The sequence below is a fragment of the Lepidothrix coronata genome, unplaced genomic scaffold, assembly GCF_001604755.1.
Source record: "Lepidothrix coronata isolate B3197 unplaced genomic scaffold, Lepidothrix_coronata-1.0 Scaffold270, whole genome shotgun sequence".
Lineage (NCBI taxonomy): Eukaryota > Metazoa > Chordata > Aves > Passeriformes > Pipridae > Lepidothrix > Lepidothrix coronata.
The window spans coordinates 568,190-585,018 of record NW_016690450.1 but is presented as its reverse complement, the minus strand read 5'-3'; the positions used below and the strand labels follow the sequence as shown (position 1 = coordinate 585,018).

General features: G+C 43.2%; 1 protein-coding gene across 1 annotated transcript; it reads right to left on the bottom strand.

The window, feature by feature from the left end:
* Positions 1 to 11,846: 11,846 nt before the first annotated feature.
* TRIL (TLR4 interactor with leucine rich repeats) lies at positions 11,847 to 16,389 on the bottom strand. Its single transcript, XM_017836121.1, has one exon. The coding sequence runs from the start codon at positions 16,202 to 16,204 to the stop codon at positions 14,012 to 14,014; it is 2,193 nt and encodes a 730-aa protein (XP_017691610.1). The 5' UTR covers positions 16,205 to 16,389; the 3' UTR covers positions 11,847 to 14,011.
* Positions 16,390 to 16,829: the final 440 nt, after the last annotated feature.

Below are 16,829 nucleotides of genomic sequence, written 5' to 3'. Positions count from 1 at the left end.
TGCCAAGGTTTTTTGTGTCATCCAGTTTTGTATGTACATTATCAAATCAATTACTAGCTTGTTTATAATCTTAATATATCAACTCTGTAATTATATGTGACAACATCAAAATTCTGAGGAGGTAAACTGTGCATCCCCAAGGATGAACTTGTGAGGAAACATGCTTGAACTAAGACTTTCAAAGGGGCTTAAATGAGTTGATTTGTAAGCTTCACATCTTTTTTGAAGGAAGAAGAAGAGAAGCTGTGCTCAGGAAACAGGTCAAAGTTACCATGAGAAAATCTGTTAAGAGATGCTGGGAATCTTCAGAACATAATTAATCTGGGGTTTTTTTTGCAATACAACATAAAAGGTTAATGAACACTCAGCTAGAAAGAACACTGTGAGGGCTCTAATAGATGTGTGGGAACAATGTCAGTAGCAAGGAGTTGAGAAAAAGTAGAAGGAAAATACAGGAAAAAGGGTGAATATAAAAATAGAAGGAAAGAGAGAGAAGCAAAAATAGCAAAAATTATACTAAGCCAAAATAGCATAAGAGTTGCATTTTAAGAAATGTATATGTGCTCCTAGTTCCAAAAATTCAGCTACTATTCTGGACATTCAATACAGCATTCTCTTTCAGTCAGCTTCTATGGCCTTACAGAGTCTATAGGGGTTTTGGCTTTTACTGATCTCTGACTCTGAGTAGAAAAGACGGGAGGTTCAAGGAGGATGGGTACATGCATAAAATCTGCACAGTGCCTGCAGTGAGTAGCCTGACTGTTTAAATGGATGATTAAATAACTGTGTGCCTTGAGCTCTTCTCAGGCCTCAGCATACCACATTCTCCAGGGCTATGCAATGCCAGCCAAACTCTCAGTCTGGAAAACTCCTTTTCCAGATGCCAAATCTTCCCCCAAGGGCTTTTCTACCAATCTGAGCAAGTCAGCTGCAGCAGGGAATTTCTCCACACCTCTGCATGCTCCAGTGAGATCTCCTGCAAGAGCAGAGGAAGAAGATCCCATTCTTTCTAGAAGAGCATCTATGGGACTCAATTATCTCCCTTGTTTGTGGCTGAAATAAGAACTGGGTTTAACTCTATGAACTTGCCCACATATTACTATTTCTCCTATGAGTAGAAGAGAACTCCATGCACAGTCCACTTACATTTGCTAAAAATTATGTGCAGCATCCAGCTAACACCACCATTACCCTGATGGGAGCTTACACATACACCTCATGCATGAGTGCAAGTTTCCCATGACTTTTAGTAACTTTTTAAGCAATTACTTTAATTTCCAAGAAATGTGATATTTATCATTACTTGTAATTTGACAGCATCAACCCACAGCTGTAAACTTCATGCCAACAGCCTGGCAGAGCAAATGCGACGTACAGCAACACATGTAGGGAGAAAGAGAGAAGCAGCAATGCTGTATGGCAAAGGTGGAACTTGGCTCTGGTGCCTCCCTTTACAGCTGCTCCGGACCCAGGAAGAGTCTGTGATTCTATTTAAACTGTCTTTAGACCTGCTTACTGCTAAACAATGATACTTTGCTGCTGGAGGCAGCAGCCTACAATGTGGATGGGCCCTATTTTTTCAAGATAATTCTGTCCTCAGTGATCTCTGACTGACTATTCAGTGCACAGATAGGCAAGCGTGGGGTTGTGGGGTGGTGAGAGTGTTGAAACACTCATATCCCTTTATTTTAAAAAAGCACAAGCAAGCAGGGAGGTCTGTCTCCCGGCTGTTAGACAGAGAAGGAAGAGTGAAACAATTCAGCAGGCCAAAACAACCCTATGAGCACTTCTGGCCTTGAATTTTCATAACCCAGTCAAAGGTTATGCATGCTGCAACCCTTTTGCCTCACCAAGTCCTTGATTGGCCATCATCCTTGGCGTCACTGCAGTTTTGTCTCCAGGCAAAGTCTCCCTCTCTTTTTTTCCCATCCCTGACTACTGCTACACAACTGGTCTTGAAGCCATAGTTTGTCCTCTGGGATTCTTTCCCACACATTACTGTAGTGGAAATCTCAATGTCTTCATGCCTTCCCACTCTCCTTAACAGCTGCTCCCCTCTGGAAGGCAGAGGAACGGTGTCCTTAGCATCCCACCCAGTTAGGAGAACCCTGAAGGGGTTGAGCACTTGCACACAGGGAAGGACTCCAAGGTCTGAGCACACTTGGACAGAAAGTAGCAACATAGAGTGAGCCACCATGGAGGCAGGCTGCAACAGATAGAGAATAACTGGTGGTATTGAAAAACCAGTTTGAGCAAACCAAAACAAGCTATCTCTAGTGCACTGAAGATCTAAAATTTAACCTCCTTAGGTCTATCTCAGAGGTGTATAGACCTGCTGCCTAGTAATCCATATAATCATAACAGGTAAACATTTGCATTTATCCTCCCATCCCTGATGACTGCTTTATCTGTTCATCCTTTAGAGTGGGATGTCCTTTGATCACAGATCTATAATTTGCTTAGTAGAGCTGACTATTCCTATTATTTGTGCATTGTCAAATGCAAATAAACAATCCAGTTAACCTTACCAACAAACAGCAAGGAGCTGCAACAGATCAGTAGTGCTATTACCTAGCATATGCTGGATGGACAGATGGAGGGGATGAGCATCCACCAGCAAATACGACTATTATTTGTGGTTTGTGCTAGCTTAACCTCATTGGGAAACTACAGTTTCTTTTCCTTCCCCAACTTTTCTTAGCATGCCAACAAACAAGGGAGCCACAGAATAACAGAGGCACAGTGAACCTTGAGGTCCACACAGTGTTTTAAAGAAATATGTGAAAAGAAATACTCAAACCAGTATGGGTTAACATACAACAAGGACACTGATACCAAAGCTGCAGTCCACTGGGGATATTCTCCCCCTAAGAAACAGCTTTTGAAAGAAAACCATTTCCTACATAATGTTTTCTAGTCCTTTGTTTTCCTCCATCCCTTCCTGTATTATTTGCTACTTGAGATAGCCCTTGTCAGGAGAATCTAGACAGACTTCAAGAGGTGCCAAATTACAGAGACCTCAGGTTTTTCACAGTTAGTTGTTCTTTTCACTGTTGGACTCTTCTAAAGCAAATGAGATTGAATTAATATGTTTTTACTGTATCTGTTCCTCTGCTCTGCTGTTTCCCATGGCCTAGTAGAGGAAGTCTGATTGCCAAGTGTTTTCTCATTTTGTTTAATCTGATACAAAAGGTCACATCAAGTATCCTTTTGGTATTTGCTCTAGAGCTGAGTATAATAGGTGGCAGACTCAAGAAGAATGCATGTTGCTAAACTTCAGAAATATTTGGGTTTTTAGATACAAACAGATGTTTCCTTTTGGTAGCTTCATTTTCCATGTGATATTTCAAGAAGTATAACGGGTGTAGCTGGATCACAGACAAGCATTTTCCGGAAATCAATTAGTTTCACGCATTGCTTCACAAATTATGAGAATATAACTTCACACTTATGTGAAAGAAATATATAACTGACTTGTTTAATCAGACTGCTGTTTAAATAGACCATCAATTCTTCTTAATACCCACAGATAAATTTTGCAGCAGAAGCAGGAAAACAGAATTGGTTCAGGTTCGGGTCTGATGTACATCCATCGAAATTAGCAAAAACTGGGCTGCCTTGGGATCCATTGTGCTACACCAGTTTGGCATAACGTATTTGCACTGATAAAACAAATAATTCTAGGAATAACAATTTAATCTGGAGGATTCATAAAAAACTGTGGTTTTGTGTTGGAATCCCGTAGTTTAAATTTGTTAATAATATATAATAAACATAGTTTTAGTTATATCCAATGTTGTTCTCAAAAAAAATCCCATTTGCAAAGTGATATATAACTTCATTTAATTTTAAACGAATGGTTAATAAAGTCTTCCTGGATATACTGAGAGGGCTTCTGTCCTCTCAGGAAAATACATGCCATTCCGAACTTTTCAGATACGAAGTATGTGCTCTTTGAAGTTTATATTTATGGGTCAGATATAATGACTTTACATGGAAAAGATGAGTCAGGAAAACTCCACTTACTTTTTCTGAAGAGTAAATTGAGCATTTGAGGACATGGGAAGGTCAGAGGAATTGTGAAACAAAGGTTGTTTAAAATATTTCAGCATTACAGTTAAGCAGATAGAGAATCAACTCTAACCCCAGACTTCAAAACAGAGGTCATAATACCAGTTTGACACCAGTTTTGGGAGCTCTGCTCTAATGATACAGTTGCTGTAATCCTGACGTTTAAAAACCTAAAAAGGCAAAGAAGGAGGGGACATGGACAGGGCCTATTAAACAGCAGAAAAAAACAAAACTCAAACAACGAAACAAAACAAGAAGCAAATCAACCTTCTAAGGCTTCTGAAAAATGCAGGCTCATGCCAGCAGTGCACAGAGGGGTGGCATGGGAGAGAAGGACGGCTCTGCAGGGAAGACCAGCAAGAGAAGGCTGCCTAAAACAAAATTAGTGCTTTAGAGAAGAATGATGCCAGATTCAGAATTCCTCTTTACAATATATGAATAACTCTTAGTTTGAATATTCAGATTCCTGGACAAAAATTAGTTTCTGGCTGTTCCTGCCTGATTGTGATCGCTTTCGGTCCAAGGAGCACTGTCTGAAAAACAGGCAGCTACACAAGCTCTTTGAAGTGAAAACATACACAGGTGATAAAAGCTCTACCACTGGCCTGTATGACAGGATTTTACCTCCTTTTGTAAAGAAACTGAAGAAACTAGTTTCAACCAAAATGGAAAGATCACAAACACAGAACAGGAGAAGTCCGATAGCTTTTCCTCTCTCAGGAGAGAGGCAGCAGTCTTTCTGAAGAATCACAGCAAATAGATCATACAGACCACTGGGGCTGTCTGCTTGGACTATTGTCAGCTGAATGATAAAGTTTTGGGCAAGAAACCCATTTTCTAAATCCTTCTTGTCTTGTATTCATTCATACTGCATAAAAACAATACCCAATACATGTACTGGCCGCTCTGGAGAAAAATGGAACCTTACTGGCTACAGTACTCAGGATGAGGTCAAAACACAGTGTAAGAGGTACAAAACATGACACCTCATTACAGATCAAAAGAGAAAAACAAAAGGCAGCTAACAATGATGAGGGGATATACAGGGAGGATAACAGATGAATTTGGACAGCTATTTATGTAATGACCAAAAGTTGAACTTGGATGCCTCTTGAAGTCTGTATTTTGCACATTTTGTAAGGCATCATATTTTCTAAGCACCTGCAGCTTCTCATACACATTGGATGCTCAGCATCCAGAAAACCACATATTTCGGTCACTCTTGCTGTATTAATCCAAAAGCCACTACCCAAGTGAAAAGAGAAAATAAAACAGAGAAGAAGACAAAGAATATTTTTGGGCAAAAAACCATGATATAACAACTGGTAAATCCCAAAGGTATAAAATCAGATCTAGTGATGTTTTTCACATGCCCAAATTTTGTAGAGTTCCAAATCTGAACAGCCAAATGATTATTCCAGTGCATATGCCTTTGGGTTCTGCCACTACTGTCACTACTGGTAGACTTTGGCAAAAGTAATCTATGGCAAACCTCTAATCTGTCATGGTTATTACCACAGTGGAGGGGGAGGGAGAAAAAAAACCCAAATCTGCTCTGGCTGTTGGAGTTTGTCTGTGCTTGTAAGGCTGGAAAAACTGACAATTATATTGCATAAGCAATTGCATATCTCAAGGCCTAGCAGCTTGTAGACTAAGATGGTTTTCTACTGTGGTATAAGTGAAAAGGCTAAAAGTAAAAAGCTGTAAGTGACAATAGCAGAGTTTTTTGGGTAATGCTGTGCTAATTGGAATGGTACATGATTTTAGCAGGTTGGATAAAAACGTGATCAGACTGGAGTTCAGGTATGCCTCAGGTGCACTTGCAAGTGCAAATAAAAACAACAGAGGAATTCAGAACCTAAGTCAGTCAGTATCATTACAAGCTAATGGTTTGGAATTCATTAGTATTTTCTGCCTGGGACATATTCTAAATACATCTAAATAAAATACAAGAGAGACTGTTTGAAAGTGTACCCAATTGATACTACAGACACCTCAAAGAGCTGTTAACACTTTCAGCAAACTGCCACTTACTTCAGTCTGTGCTGACTTCAGTTTTACAGAGGAAAATTAAGGAGGCTTTGTCTCCAAAAATGTCAGGTTTTCGACGCTGCCTTAAGTATGAATCCTATTTATAACTCTCCAGTTACAAAATCAGCTTAGGTCAATACATGTTATGGAATAAATAAAGTTCTTAGCCATTCTAGTGAAAAAGATGCTCAGCCTGAATCTCTTTTCCATTTAAGCCACAGAAATGGAAGTAAGGGATGTCTTTATTTTCTGTTGGACCTCTGCAGTCTCAGGTTCTCAGGGATACATCCTGGCAGGAAAACCAGAAGACTCTGTACTTTGCTTTGTGCAGCAGAATAGTATCAGTGGGATCCCAGTGAATCATTCTAATCACAAGTCATTCCTGAAAAAAATAACTTCCGTTTAAGCAGGATTTATTTAAAATTCATATATTCCTTCCTTCTCTTTCTAGGAGCAGACTGTATTTTAAACTTTAATCAAATCAAAACAAACTCCCATTATACAGAATTTAAAAAATGAGATAAGAAGAAAACAAAAAACTGCTGAGCTGAACACCCCAAATCTCTTGGAAAAAACCCTGTGCTAATAAGTAAGATGCTAGAACAAGGTAGGGCTACAACAGTAAGAGCACTCAAGTGGAAGGCACAAGCAGTTAGGCAAAACTGTAGAGCACCTCAGCACCCTCACCAGGATTACAGGAACTGCAATCTGTGAAGTTCCAGATTTTTGGTACATTTTCTACTTTATTCATTTTCACATTAAACTCAGTGAGTACAGATAGCTCTGAGATATTTCTGCCACTCTTACATTATAAAGCTGCAACAGGTTGTAGAGTTTTATACTGCCAATACCTAATACAGGAGCAGTGCTGGAACAAAGAAAAACAAGGTTTTGACAAAATGTTTTAAATAATATGTATAACTTTTTAGGCAACAAGAGGAAGTGGAGAAGTTTGGTTCAGGGGAAAATGAGTTACTTGGGTCCTTATGGTAATGTCACCAACAATGAAACGGTGTTCAGTTTGGCATCTTTAAGTTTCAGAGTTAACAAGTTACTATGAACAATGTTATGAAAGATTCCCCCTCTTCAGTAATTATCAGCTGAGAAAGTAATTTCCATGTCAGTTAATATAAGGTTTATCTCTCCAAATTGATCAGATCTGAGAAGTAAATATTTTATTTTTTTTACGATGAACACCGAATATTAGAGCACAGTCCTTCAAAATAATTATTTCCATCACCACAGACCTATTATTGATGGGTACCTACATTAAGAGTCTTGAAATCTTTTCACTCTTATGAAGTGAAAACAGAAGAAGGATCAAGCTGTTGCTGAAAAAAATGGCATGCTAAAACATCTGCTGTATGTACTGAGCAACACTCCAAACTGTCTCATAAGTCTAACATATGCTCCTTGTCTTGCATATACTCATTCAAGATTTAAATCATGGCACAGTAATGGCAAACAAACCATGTTATGCTTCAGTTATAAACAATTAATTTTTTTCTGAAAGCATGCTTTTCCTGAGCATGTTCATCTAAAGTAAAATGATTCCTGACCTTTCATCTGATTGGTATTTCTACTGAGTATCCTCCCCTACTTCAAATTGTTTTATGGTAGTCAGATAGAGGCTGCTACAGTGCTGAGTAACTTCAAAATTTTAACTTCAAGATTTGAATAGTTAGCAAGATGAGGAAAATAAATTGTACCATCATAGATATGTCAATGGTACAATGACAGATGAGGCTAAAAATTGGACTAAAACATGGATTTGGACATATCAAAAGAGTTCTTCTGACTGTCAGGATAAAGTCCAGTAGTGTAACAATGAATCCCTTAGTTTAAAAGTGACAGCCCAGATATGGTTTCAGTGAACTTTTCTTAATCCAGACAGGATACACGTGTATCTCTACGTAATATAATTTGTTAACATAATGCCAATCTTTGCTCTTGTTGGCAAGGAATTAAATAGGAGAATATGTAATTATTTGCAACCTTCCTACCTTCTTCATGTTCCAATGAAAGAATATTCCTTTCTTGCCTTAAAACTGGCATTCAGGTTTATTTTCAAGACAACATCCCTGACGTATTTGTCCCTTAGAAGATAAATCAATCTCTCAATGAGAAAATTTGTCTCATTATCTTTCTGTATATGATTTTTATCTATTATATGTATCCAGGCCTTCTTCAGCTATTCAAATGACTTCTAAATATTTACTACAACTAAACAAACATACACTAATGACAATGAAACAAATTGCACATGTGAGAACTTAAGTGAACCAGGAACATCCTGGCTGACAGGATTTTTGCCAAGAACTTCACAAAAAGCTTATCCACTCTATTTCCTTGAATTAGAATCAAGTATTTTTTTCTAGTCTCACATGGCAAAACAAAATTAACTAGACCAGACCAAACTGATGCATAGGGTGCTATATTACATTAATACATTTGCCATCGCTAGAAGGCACAGCTGGGACTCTGCATGAATGTTCTGTTGGGCATTCATTCTCACAAGATTCTAAAATACAAGCCCCTCACTTCACAACCTCTGAGCACTTGCTGCGTTACGAAGTGCTACACATATGTTGACTGACAGATTGCTCTAATGTTTGTTCAGATTCTTTTATGGTACATGGATGGTTCTCTGAAGAGCAGTAAAGTATTTAAAAATCCTGAATATACAAAAATTTGAACTATTTGGGGGAAAAACAGTGATTTGAGATTATGTTTGTCTGGACATTAAAAAAAAACAAACCTTGATAAAGTAAAGAACAGGACTATACTCATTTATCTGAAGTCAAGAGACACCGTTTAATGTATTACCTCAGGACTGCTTTACTTGGCAACAACTTCAAATGCACTTTGCATGAAAAAAACAGGTAATATTTTAATGAGAATAAATATTTTTAACAGTACCCCAATTTATTTATAGCACTCAATAGCTTTTAAATTATATATATGTGGGCACTTCCCCATCCCCAGACAAACAGTTCAACTCTGTGACATAAAATTATTATGCATAGATTATCAGACTATAAATAAATGTACCTTTAAAAATCCAACAACAGGTCACCGCATAAAAACTCATAAATTCTCTTTAAAGTGTCAGATTCTTCTTTGTTAGTAAATATCTCGATTATGTTTGAAGCAGTTTTCTTCCAACTATTTATTCATACTGTATTATTTGTTCTAATTCTTATGGCTTTGTTTGTAAAAACAAATGAGATAATTTATTTAAAGGGACTTATCAAGAAGCATCTCTATAAATACAATCATGTACCATGATATTAAGATATTAGTGTTTAGGGACAATTGACTATTTTTCTATGGGAATTTAATTTCTATGGGAATTAAAGTATGCACTTGAGAAAACTCAACTTTTTATGGGGAAAAACACAACAGCAGTATTTGGACAGGCTGCCAAAACTATGCTATATTTAGCATGGAGCAAAAAGAACAAATCCAGCATCCAGCACATGCAGTTTCCTAATATTTATTCCCCATTTCTACTTAGCAAATATCAGATTAAAGATTCAACATTTATAAAAAAACTTGTCTCAAAAGAGTTGCCCAGATGAAAACTCAAGTACATTGCTGCGAAAACATCATTTGGTTGATTTGATTTTAAAAATAATTTTTTAAAGCAAAGCTTCACTTGTGGACCTCACACAACACATGTACACTCTTGGTGGCCAGAGAAACATCAATTAGTGGGAATCACCAGATTTTTGAAAATACGTAGTATATCTCTTGCTCACTGGAGGAGTTTTCTGCAAATACATATATTGTCATGGAAACAAATGACTTTTTGTGGATTCATCCACTACAATCTAAATGTAGGTTTACTGGCTAAATAAATACCCTGGTGAAACTGGAGTAGACTCTTTTTTTCTTTGAAATTCCTCATTTTTCAAATCTCTCTCAGGAAAGAGTAGAAAGGAAAAGACACAAGAAACATACATAATTTACCAGGCCCCTTCTTCTAAAGTTCAAATGTTGACGATATTTTAAAATGTGGCATTTGAAGTGCATTGTGAAAAGTAAAGATAGCACTGCATGAAGAAATCAATAATTTTATAATTTCAACTCTGTTAACTCAGGCTCTGATAGTCAAGCAGTTCTTTTTAACAAGAGTTTTTCATCCACATGTAGGTCTTCACTGACACCATTATACCTCTGTTCTCTTCAGATTATTTCTCTCCAGCCCCATGCTGTAATGTCAATGTTTCTAGGATCTTACAGAGTTCTAAGCATTTTCTATTTTGCAGATCATTAACGATTTCCAGGAAAGGTATATCATCTACATAGGATTTTTATCTAATATGAATAGCTTAGATTTTCTTAAGACTGTGGACAAACTGAATGTCAAGAACACTTGAGATTGTTTAAGCAGCTTTACATCTTTGACTCTTTTTTCCTTCCTTTGAACTCCACATCCACATTTTGCTACTTCCAATGCTTGTGTGAGTTGAGCAGAAACCAGCAAATTGAGCTGTCTGAAAAACAGGGAAGAGGAAGGTACTAGGAAAGGCTATTTTTCAGGAGATCAGTTTTGCAGTTCACCTTCCAGCGGCACAACCAACCACGCCAGCTGACTGCAGTGAGGGTCAATGTATCGAAGCAGGGGAGCAGGAGGTGGCAGAGGCTGCTGAACCAAGCAGTGCTGCCACTAGAGAAGCCACAGTACCTTTTGCAGACTCCCAGCAAATTAGTCTACTTAATTTGATGGGGGGATATTTTGGTGATTTACAATCTTTGTTACATAATGTGCTCAGTAATTAGTCAGCAGGAGAACGGCACTCAGTCTACTCTTCCCCAAGCTCCATGGATTCCAGGAGACAACAAGGCAGTAAAAACTCTTATTTCTGGTAGAAGGACAAATATTTTGAGCAAAAATTTATGGCAGATTCATCCATCTAGAAAGGGCTGTTTTTACAGTCATTCTTTAGAAAGAAACTTACTTTTAAAAAGACCCAAATATTCATAAATACTACTGGTAAAAATAGAGCCATGTTATATTTACATCACACATTCAATATGTCAATGACACTTCTTTCCTCAAACACCTGCTAGTACAGTTCCCTCCCAGCAAAAATGCTGTAAGTAACATCTGCAGACAAAGCCTAACTATTCCTAGAGATACAAACTTGTGACTTTTAAAAAGTCAACAACTTCATTCTGTTAACCACCCTCTCGTTGTTTCTGTTGTGCAGATCTGTGTATCTACTTCTCCTGGGATGGAACAAAGAGCCATTGCCATTTCATTCTATCAGTTCTCCAGATGTTTGTATAAATTTAAAAAGAAGCAGTGAATTCTTAATTAGAACACCATACATATGCTCAACATGACATGTTGATATCATTAGCTTGAAAATGCTGAAAAACACTCAGAACTCTAACTTCCAATGAGCATAAACTATTGATACGATCCCAATCATTAATCAGCTTATAAGGAATCGTAAGTTCACTGATGTAATGGCGCCTTGTTAGTCTGTACTGGGACAGTGATCTACCTGTTTCAGAACCATCCACTTTAATTAATTTGCTGTTTGCACTATCCAAACATATTACAAATAAAATAGAAAACATAATGTATGATGAAAAGATATGACAGACTGATGAGACACTGTTCGCAGTCCTCATGCTTATCCAACAGCAGCACTCGTAATATGAAGAAGCTACAGCCAGTAGCTGATTGAAGAGGGATGAATTCTGAGATACAATCTAAGACACCAGTTTTCTTTCAGCAAATGGATTTATTGTCATAATTGATTATAACCATGTACAGCATCTATGCATCTCCCATTGGAAGAATATCCAGTGATAGAGCTAACGTTAGTGTGATACACAGCTTTACTCAACAATCCCACTGCATTTCTAACAACAAACAGTGGTGTACTCCACAGTCATAAATGGCTAAAAACATCCAGACGTACAAAAGAATGGAAATTTAATATTCTTAACAAAAGAAAATGAAACCTGATCCCACATTCCTTCAGTTTTAATTCCATTCAACATTGTGTCTATAGCAGTGATGAATTTTAATCTATACACTGACAACTGTTTGGTCCCTGATATTCCTGAAAACTACAGCCTGTCAAAATGAAGTCTCGAAGGACTTCTTGCTACTGACCCAAGAAACAAGACTTTGATTTTTTTTTTCTCTATTTAAAGGACAAAGATTAAGGCAAATGATCTCTCTCCCTCAGAATATAAAGTGTTTTCTCTCCATTCTGTCACTGAACTCCAATTGAAGGTACCAGTTACTATGGTATCTTTTGTAAACACTTGTTCAGCTGAAAAAAAAAAAAGGAGGGAAAAAAAAAAGAAAAAACCCCAAATTGCTTACTTGCAATTATGGTAATAAACAACTTGTAGTCACGAACACCTCGGGTCAGCAATGAATGCATCATATTGAGACAAAATGTCTCCATAGTACACTAACACTTCCTTCAAGCCATTCAGTTCCACAAGAGTTCATCTGAGGTTGCACATTAAATTCAAAGGAGCAGAAGCAGTATCAATGGTCTCAACAATTTACCAAATTCCATCTAAAACATTTGCATTTAAATTGCAACTCTGGTTTGGACTTCTTTAACTAGCTCATTTCTAGACCACACAGAGAGAATTATTAATGTAAACTAAACCACCATATTTCCTAGTAACAGAACCACATTCTGTAAATATTTAGGAGTCTGAGAAGTAGAGAGCAACTGACCATAAAATGATTAGCACTGTTCTGAAACCAAAAGCAAAATTCTAATTTAAAAAAACCCACAACAACCAACAAACCAAAACAACTCAAACATAATATACTACTGCATAAGAGTTTAACTTCAGTATTTCTCACTCAGCTACACAAAATACAGAATCTAGATTAATATACAAAAACGTTTATTTCACAGTGAGGTACATAAAGTTTCTAACTTTAGTAGGCTAAGAGAGAACAGCCTGTTATGATGAAGATCATCTCATGTTCCTGAAATATTCTCACCTATTACTGTTTCTGAAGAAAGGCACCAATTATTATTTATCCATCAACAGTTCACCTCTGCATCTGCCCATTTAGAAATGAAGATGGATTATGTGAGGGTCAGTGGTCTACTGACCATCATGGACCCACACAACTACAGCACAAGTACCAAGCAGTATTTATTCAAAAACAATTTAAAAATAGCTCATTTGTAAACACATTACAAAAATATGTTAGTTTTTCTTAGTGGTGTCAGCAATATATTCCTGTAGAACTAACTAGCTGCATTATTGTTTCTTGTTTACAAAAAAAAAAAAAGAAAACCCACTTGTGCACATTAAATAGCCTCACATTCGGTTTGATTTGAAACGGCACAGCCTTCAAACTGTCCAGTGAAAAAATAATTTCCAGCCCTCCAGTGACTCTCTGGTTGCACACAGTTCAATTAAAAGACTGGTCCAAATTTTTGTTAGGAAGAGCTGGTGCCTTGGAAAGACCTGGTCAAAGCTTTCTCACACAGGGCCAGGCTGCCCACTGTAACGTGTTCCCAACTGCAGTTGGAGAAAGCCACCTGTAAAATAGCACACAAATTAACGGCTCTGAATTTGCTTAAGGGAGGCACTGGTTGCTGTTGGCAGTAGCTCCCGCCGCTTTGCTCCTTGTGGCAAGGCGCAGTTACCGCCTGTCAGGGCTTTTCCTTGGGTTAGTGATGATTCCTGAAAAAACAGTGACATTCCAGCAGAGGCAACCCTATCTCACAGGCCACCTCAGCCCCGGTCTGCAGTAAGGGCAGCTGAACACAGCCACTGCGCTGCAGCTCTGCCCCTCGGAGGCCACGACCCCGGGGCCCGCACCATCCCCTCAGAGACCGACGTCCACCTGCCCTCGCAGCGCCGACCGCAGCTCCCGGCCGGCCTCGGGGCCTTGGCGGGCTCAGTCGGTGAAGCGCTGCAGCAAGTGTTCATCACCATGCCGGCTGCCCCCGCTGTCCATGAAGCGCTCGCAGGGGAATTCGATGAGGTCGGCCTCGCTGAGGGCACAGGCGGCAGCGCCACGGGGCGGCCGGTGGGACTGGAAGCCCGAGAAGTCGGCAGAGACGCCGGTGCCCATGGAGCGGAGTGGGCGGCGTGTGGAGTAAAGCTGCCTCACGTGGACAGGGGCTGCCTTCCGACGCCGACGCCCCAGCACCTTCTTGCGCAGCAGGCGGGCGGCCCAGGCGGCCAAAGCCGTCAGCAGCAGCAGCGCGTTCACCGCCAGCAGCACCAGCGTGAGCAGCTGCTGGTCAGGGCCGCGGGGCCCACCTGCCGCAGCCGCCGCGGAGCCGCCCTCGGGCAGGGTGACCAGCCCGGCACAGTGGTCCCGTGGTGCCACCGGGCACACGCGGCCACCCAGGATGCCCTCGACACAGACAAGGTAGGGGGTGTCCGGGTGGAGCTCCTGCAGTGTGGCCGCCGGCTCCCCCTGCTCTGGCAGGTACACAAAGCGCTGGAACTTGACAGCGGCGCCGAAGCGGTCAAAGAGGAGACGGAATCGTGCCGGCCCAAGCAGGCGGGGGCTGCGGTGTGGCCGCACGGCCCAGCGCACTGTCACCCAGCTGGAGCCAACGGCCTCCACTGACAGGTTGTGGAGGAACAGCTTGTTGAAGTCGCATGGGTCGGACACCAGTGGCGGGACCCCAGCGGCACTGGCCCGACGGGGCCACGCCGCGCTGGGCGGTGGTGGCGGCGTGGGGCTGGCAGCAATGGGTGCACCCATTAGGCGGGCAGTGGAGGTGGCTGGCGGCGGCCCTGGGGGCAGTCCCACAGCGCTGCTGTTGCCGCCGAGCCCCTCAGGAGATGGCAGGGAGGGAGAGTCGCCATCGGGGCAGGAGCCACCATCCTGCGGTGGCAGCAGCTGGGCATCCTGCAGGTAGTCAAGGTACTTGCCAGCCAGGGTGGACGGCAGGCGGCACTGCACGAAGACGGTGAGCAGGCGGCCCTGGGAGTGCCAGGCCGCCAGCCAGTGCTTGAGGCCGCGAAGGCGGCAGTCACAGCTCCAGGCATTTCCCTCCAGCTCCAGGCGGTAGAGGGCCAGGCTGGAGGCAAAGAGCTCGCCAGGGAGCGTCGCCAGCGCATTGTCCCGAAGGCTGAGCTCCCGCAAGCGACCAAGGTGGCTGAAGGCAGCTGGATGAAGGGTGGTCAGTGCATTGCGGCTCAGATCCAGCGCCTCTAGGTTGCCCAGCGGCTCCAGCAGGGAAACAGGCAGGTGGCTTAGCAGGTTCCCCTCCAGGCGCAGCTCCTTCAGTGAGCCCAGCCCTGTGAAGGCATCCGGGGCCAGGTGAGATAGTCGGTTGCCACTGAGTGAGAGCTTCGCCAAGCCAGGCAGGTACTGGAAGAGCCCTCCTGTCAGCTGCCGCAGGCTGTTGCTGGCCAGCAGCAGGGTGTGGAGGGAGCGCAGCGGTCCAAAGATGTCTGGGTGGCGAAGGGAGCTCTGCTGGTTCCCCGAGAGGTCGAGAAAGCGCAACTTGGCCAGTCCAGTGAAGGCACCACGGCTCAGCCAGCGGATGCGGTTGGACTCCAGGTGCAGGTAGAGTAAGTTTGGCAGCCCTGAGAAAGTAGAGTCGCCTAGCGAGCCCAGCTCATTGCCATCCAGTCGCAGCTTGACAAGACTGCTGAGGCCAGAGAAGGAGGCAGCGCTGAGGCGGCCGATCTCGTTGGCATTCACGTAAAGGATGCGCAGCTTGGCCAAGGCGCTGAGTGTGCCAGGGGCCAGCGCAGGCAGCAGGTTGTTGCCCAGATAAAGCTCCTCCAGCCGGTCCAGGCGCTCAAAGGCCTTGGGGTGCAGTGAGCGGATCCGGTTGTACTGCAGGTCCAGGCGCTGGAGCCCTGCCAGGCGGTGGAAGTCGAAGGCAGAGATGTTGACAATGAAGTTGCCCCCGAGGCTGTAGGTGAGGATATCCTTCGGCTCGGCAGCCTTGGGCACGGAGCGCAGGCCCCGGTTGGTGCAGAGGAGGTGCTGGTGCTGCTGGCAATCGCATGGCTCGGGACAGATGGGCTCGGCCGCGGGCAGCAGCAGGAGGATGAGGGTGACAGAGCCCCAGAGTACCCGCGGCAGCACCATCAGGCGGACCCGGCGCGGCACCCCCATCCCGGGACGAGACGTGGGCTGCTTCCCCCGCCGGCTTTGTGTCTATCCGGCATCCCCTCCGCCTCCTCCGCGACTGCTAATGGGCCCCTCCTCTGCTCCGCGCCGGGCTGAGCTCCGCGCCGGGCAGGCAGGCGCGGCGGCGGCTGCAGGTCGCGGTGTCCGGCACCATGGGCTGGCCCGCGGCGGCCGGGAGCGCTGCCCCGCCCGGGCTCTGCCGCCCCTGGCGGCCCGCGGGTGCGGGTCGGCGGTGGCGGGGCCGGCGCTGCCGCGGGGGGCGGGCGGGATGCGGAGCGGAGTGGCTGCTCCGCCGGCACTCCCAGGGTGGAGGGGGCGGGCGGGGAGGAGACGGAGGGGGGCGGCGGGCGGAGCGGGGAGAGGGAGAAAGACGAGCTCCGAAAGTTGCCGAGAAAACTCAGCGGAAATTCGTACTTCCCACACTGTGCCCTGGGGGACCGGAGGATCGGATGGAGCGGCGGAGAGGGAGGACGGGGGGGCGGGGGGAGGAAGCCCGCGGCCAGTCCTGGCTCGGTCCAGCCCCGGCAGCGAGCAGGGGCGCAAAGTGGGAAAGAAGGAATTGGAACCGGCTGTGGCTGCCTCCCAGCCACATGGGTTACAGAGAGAGTTG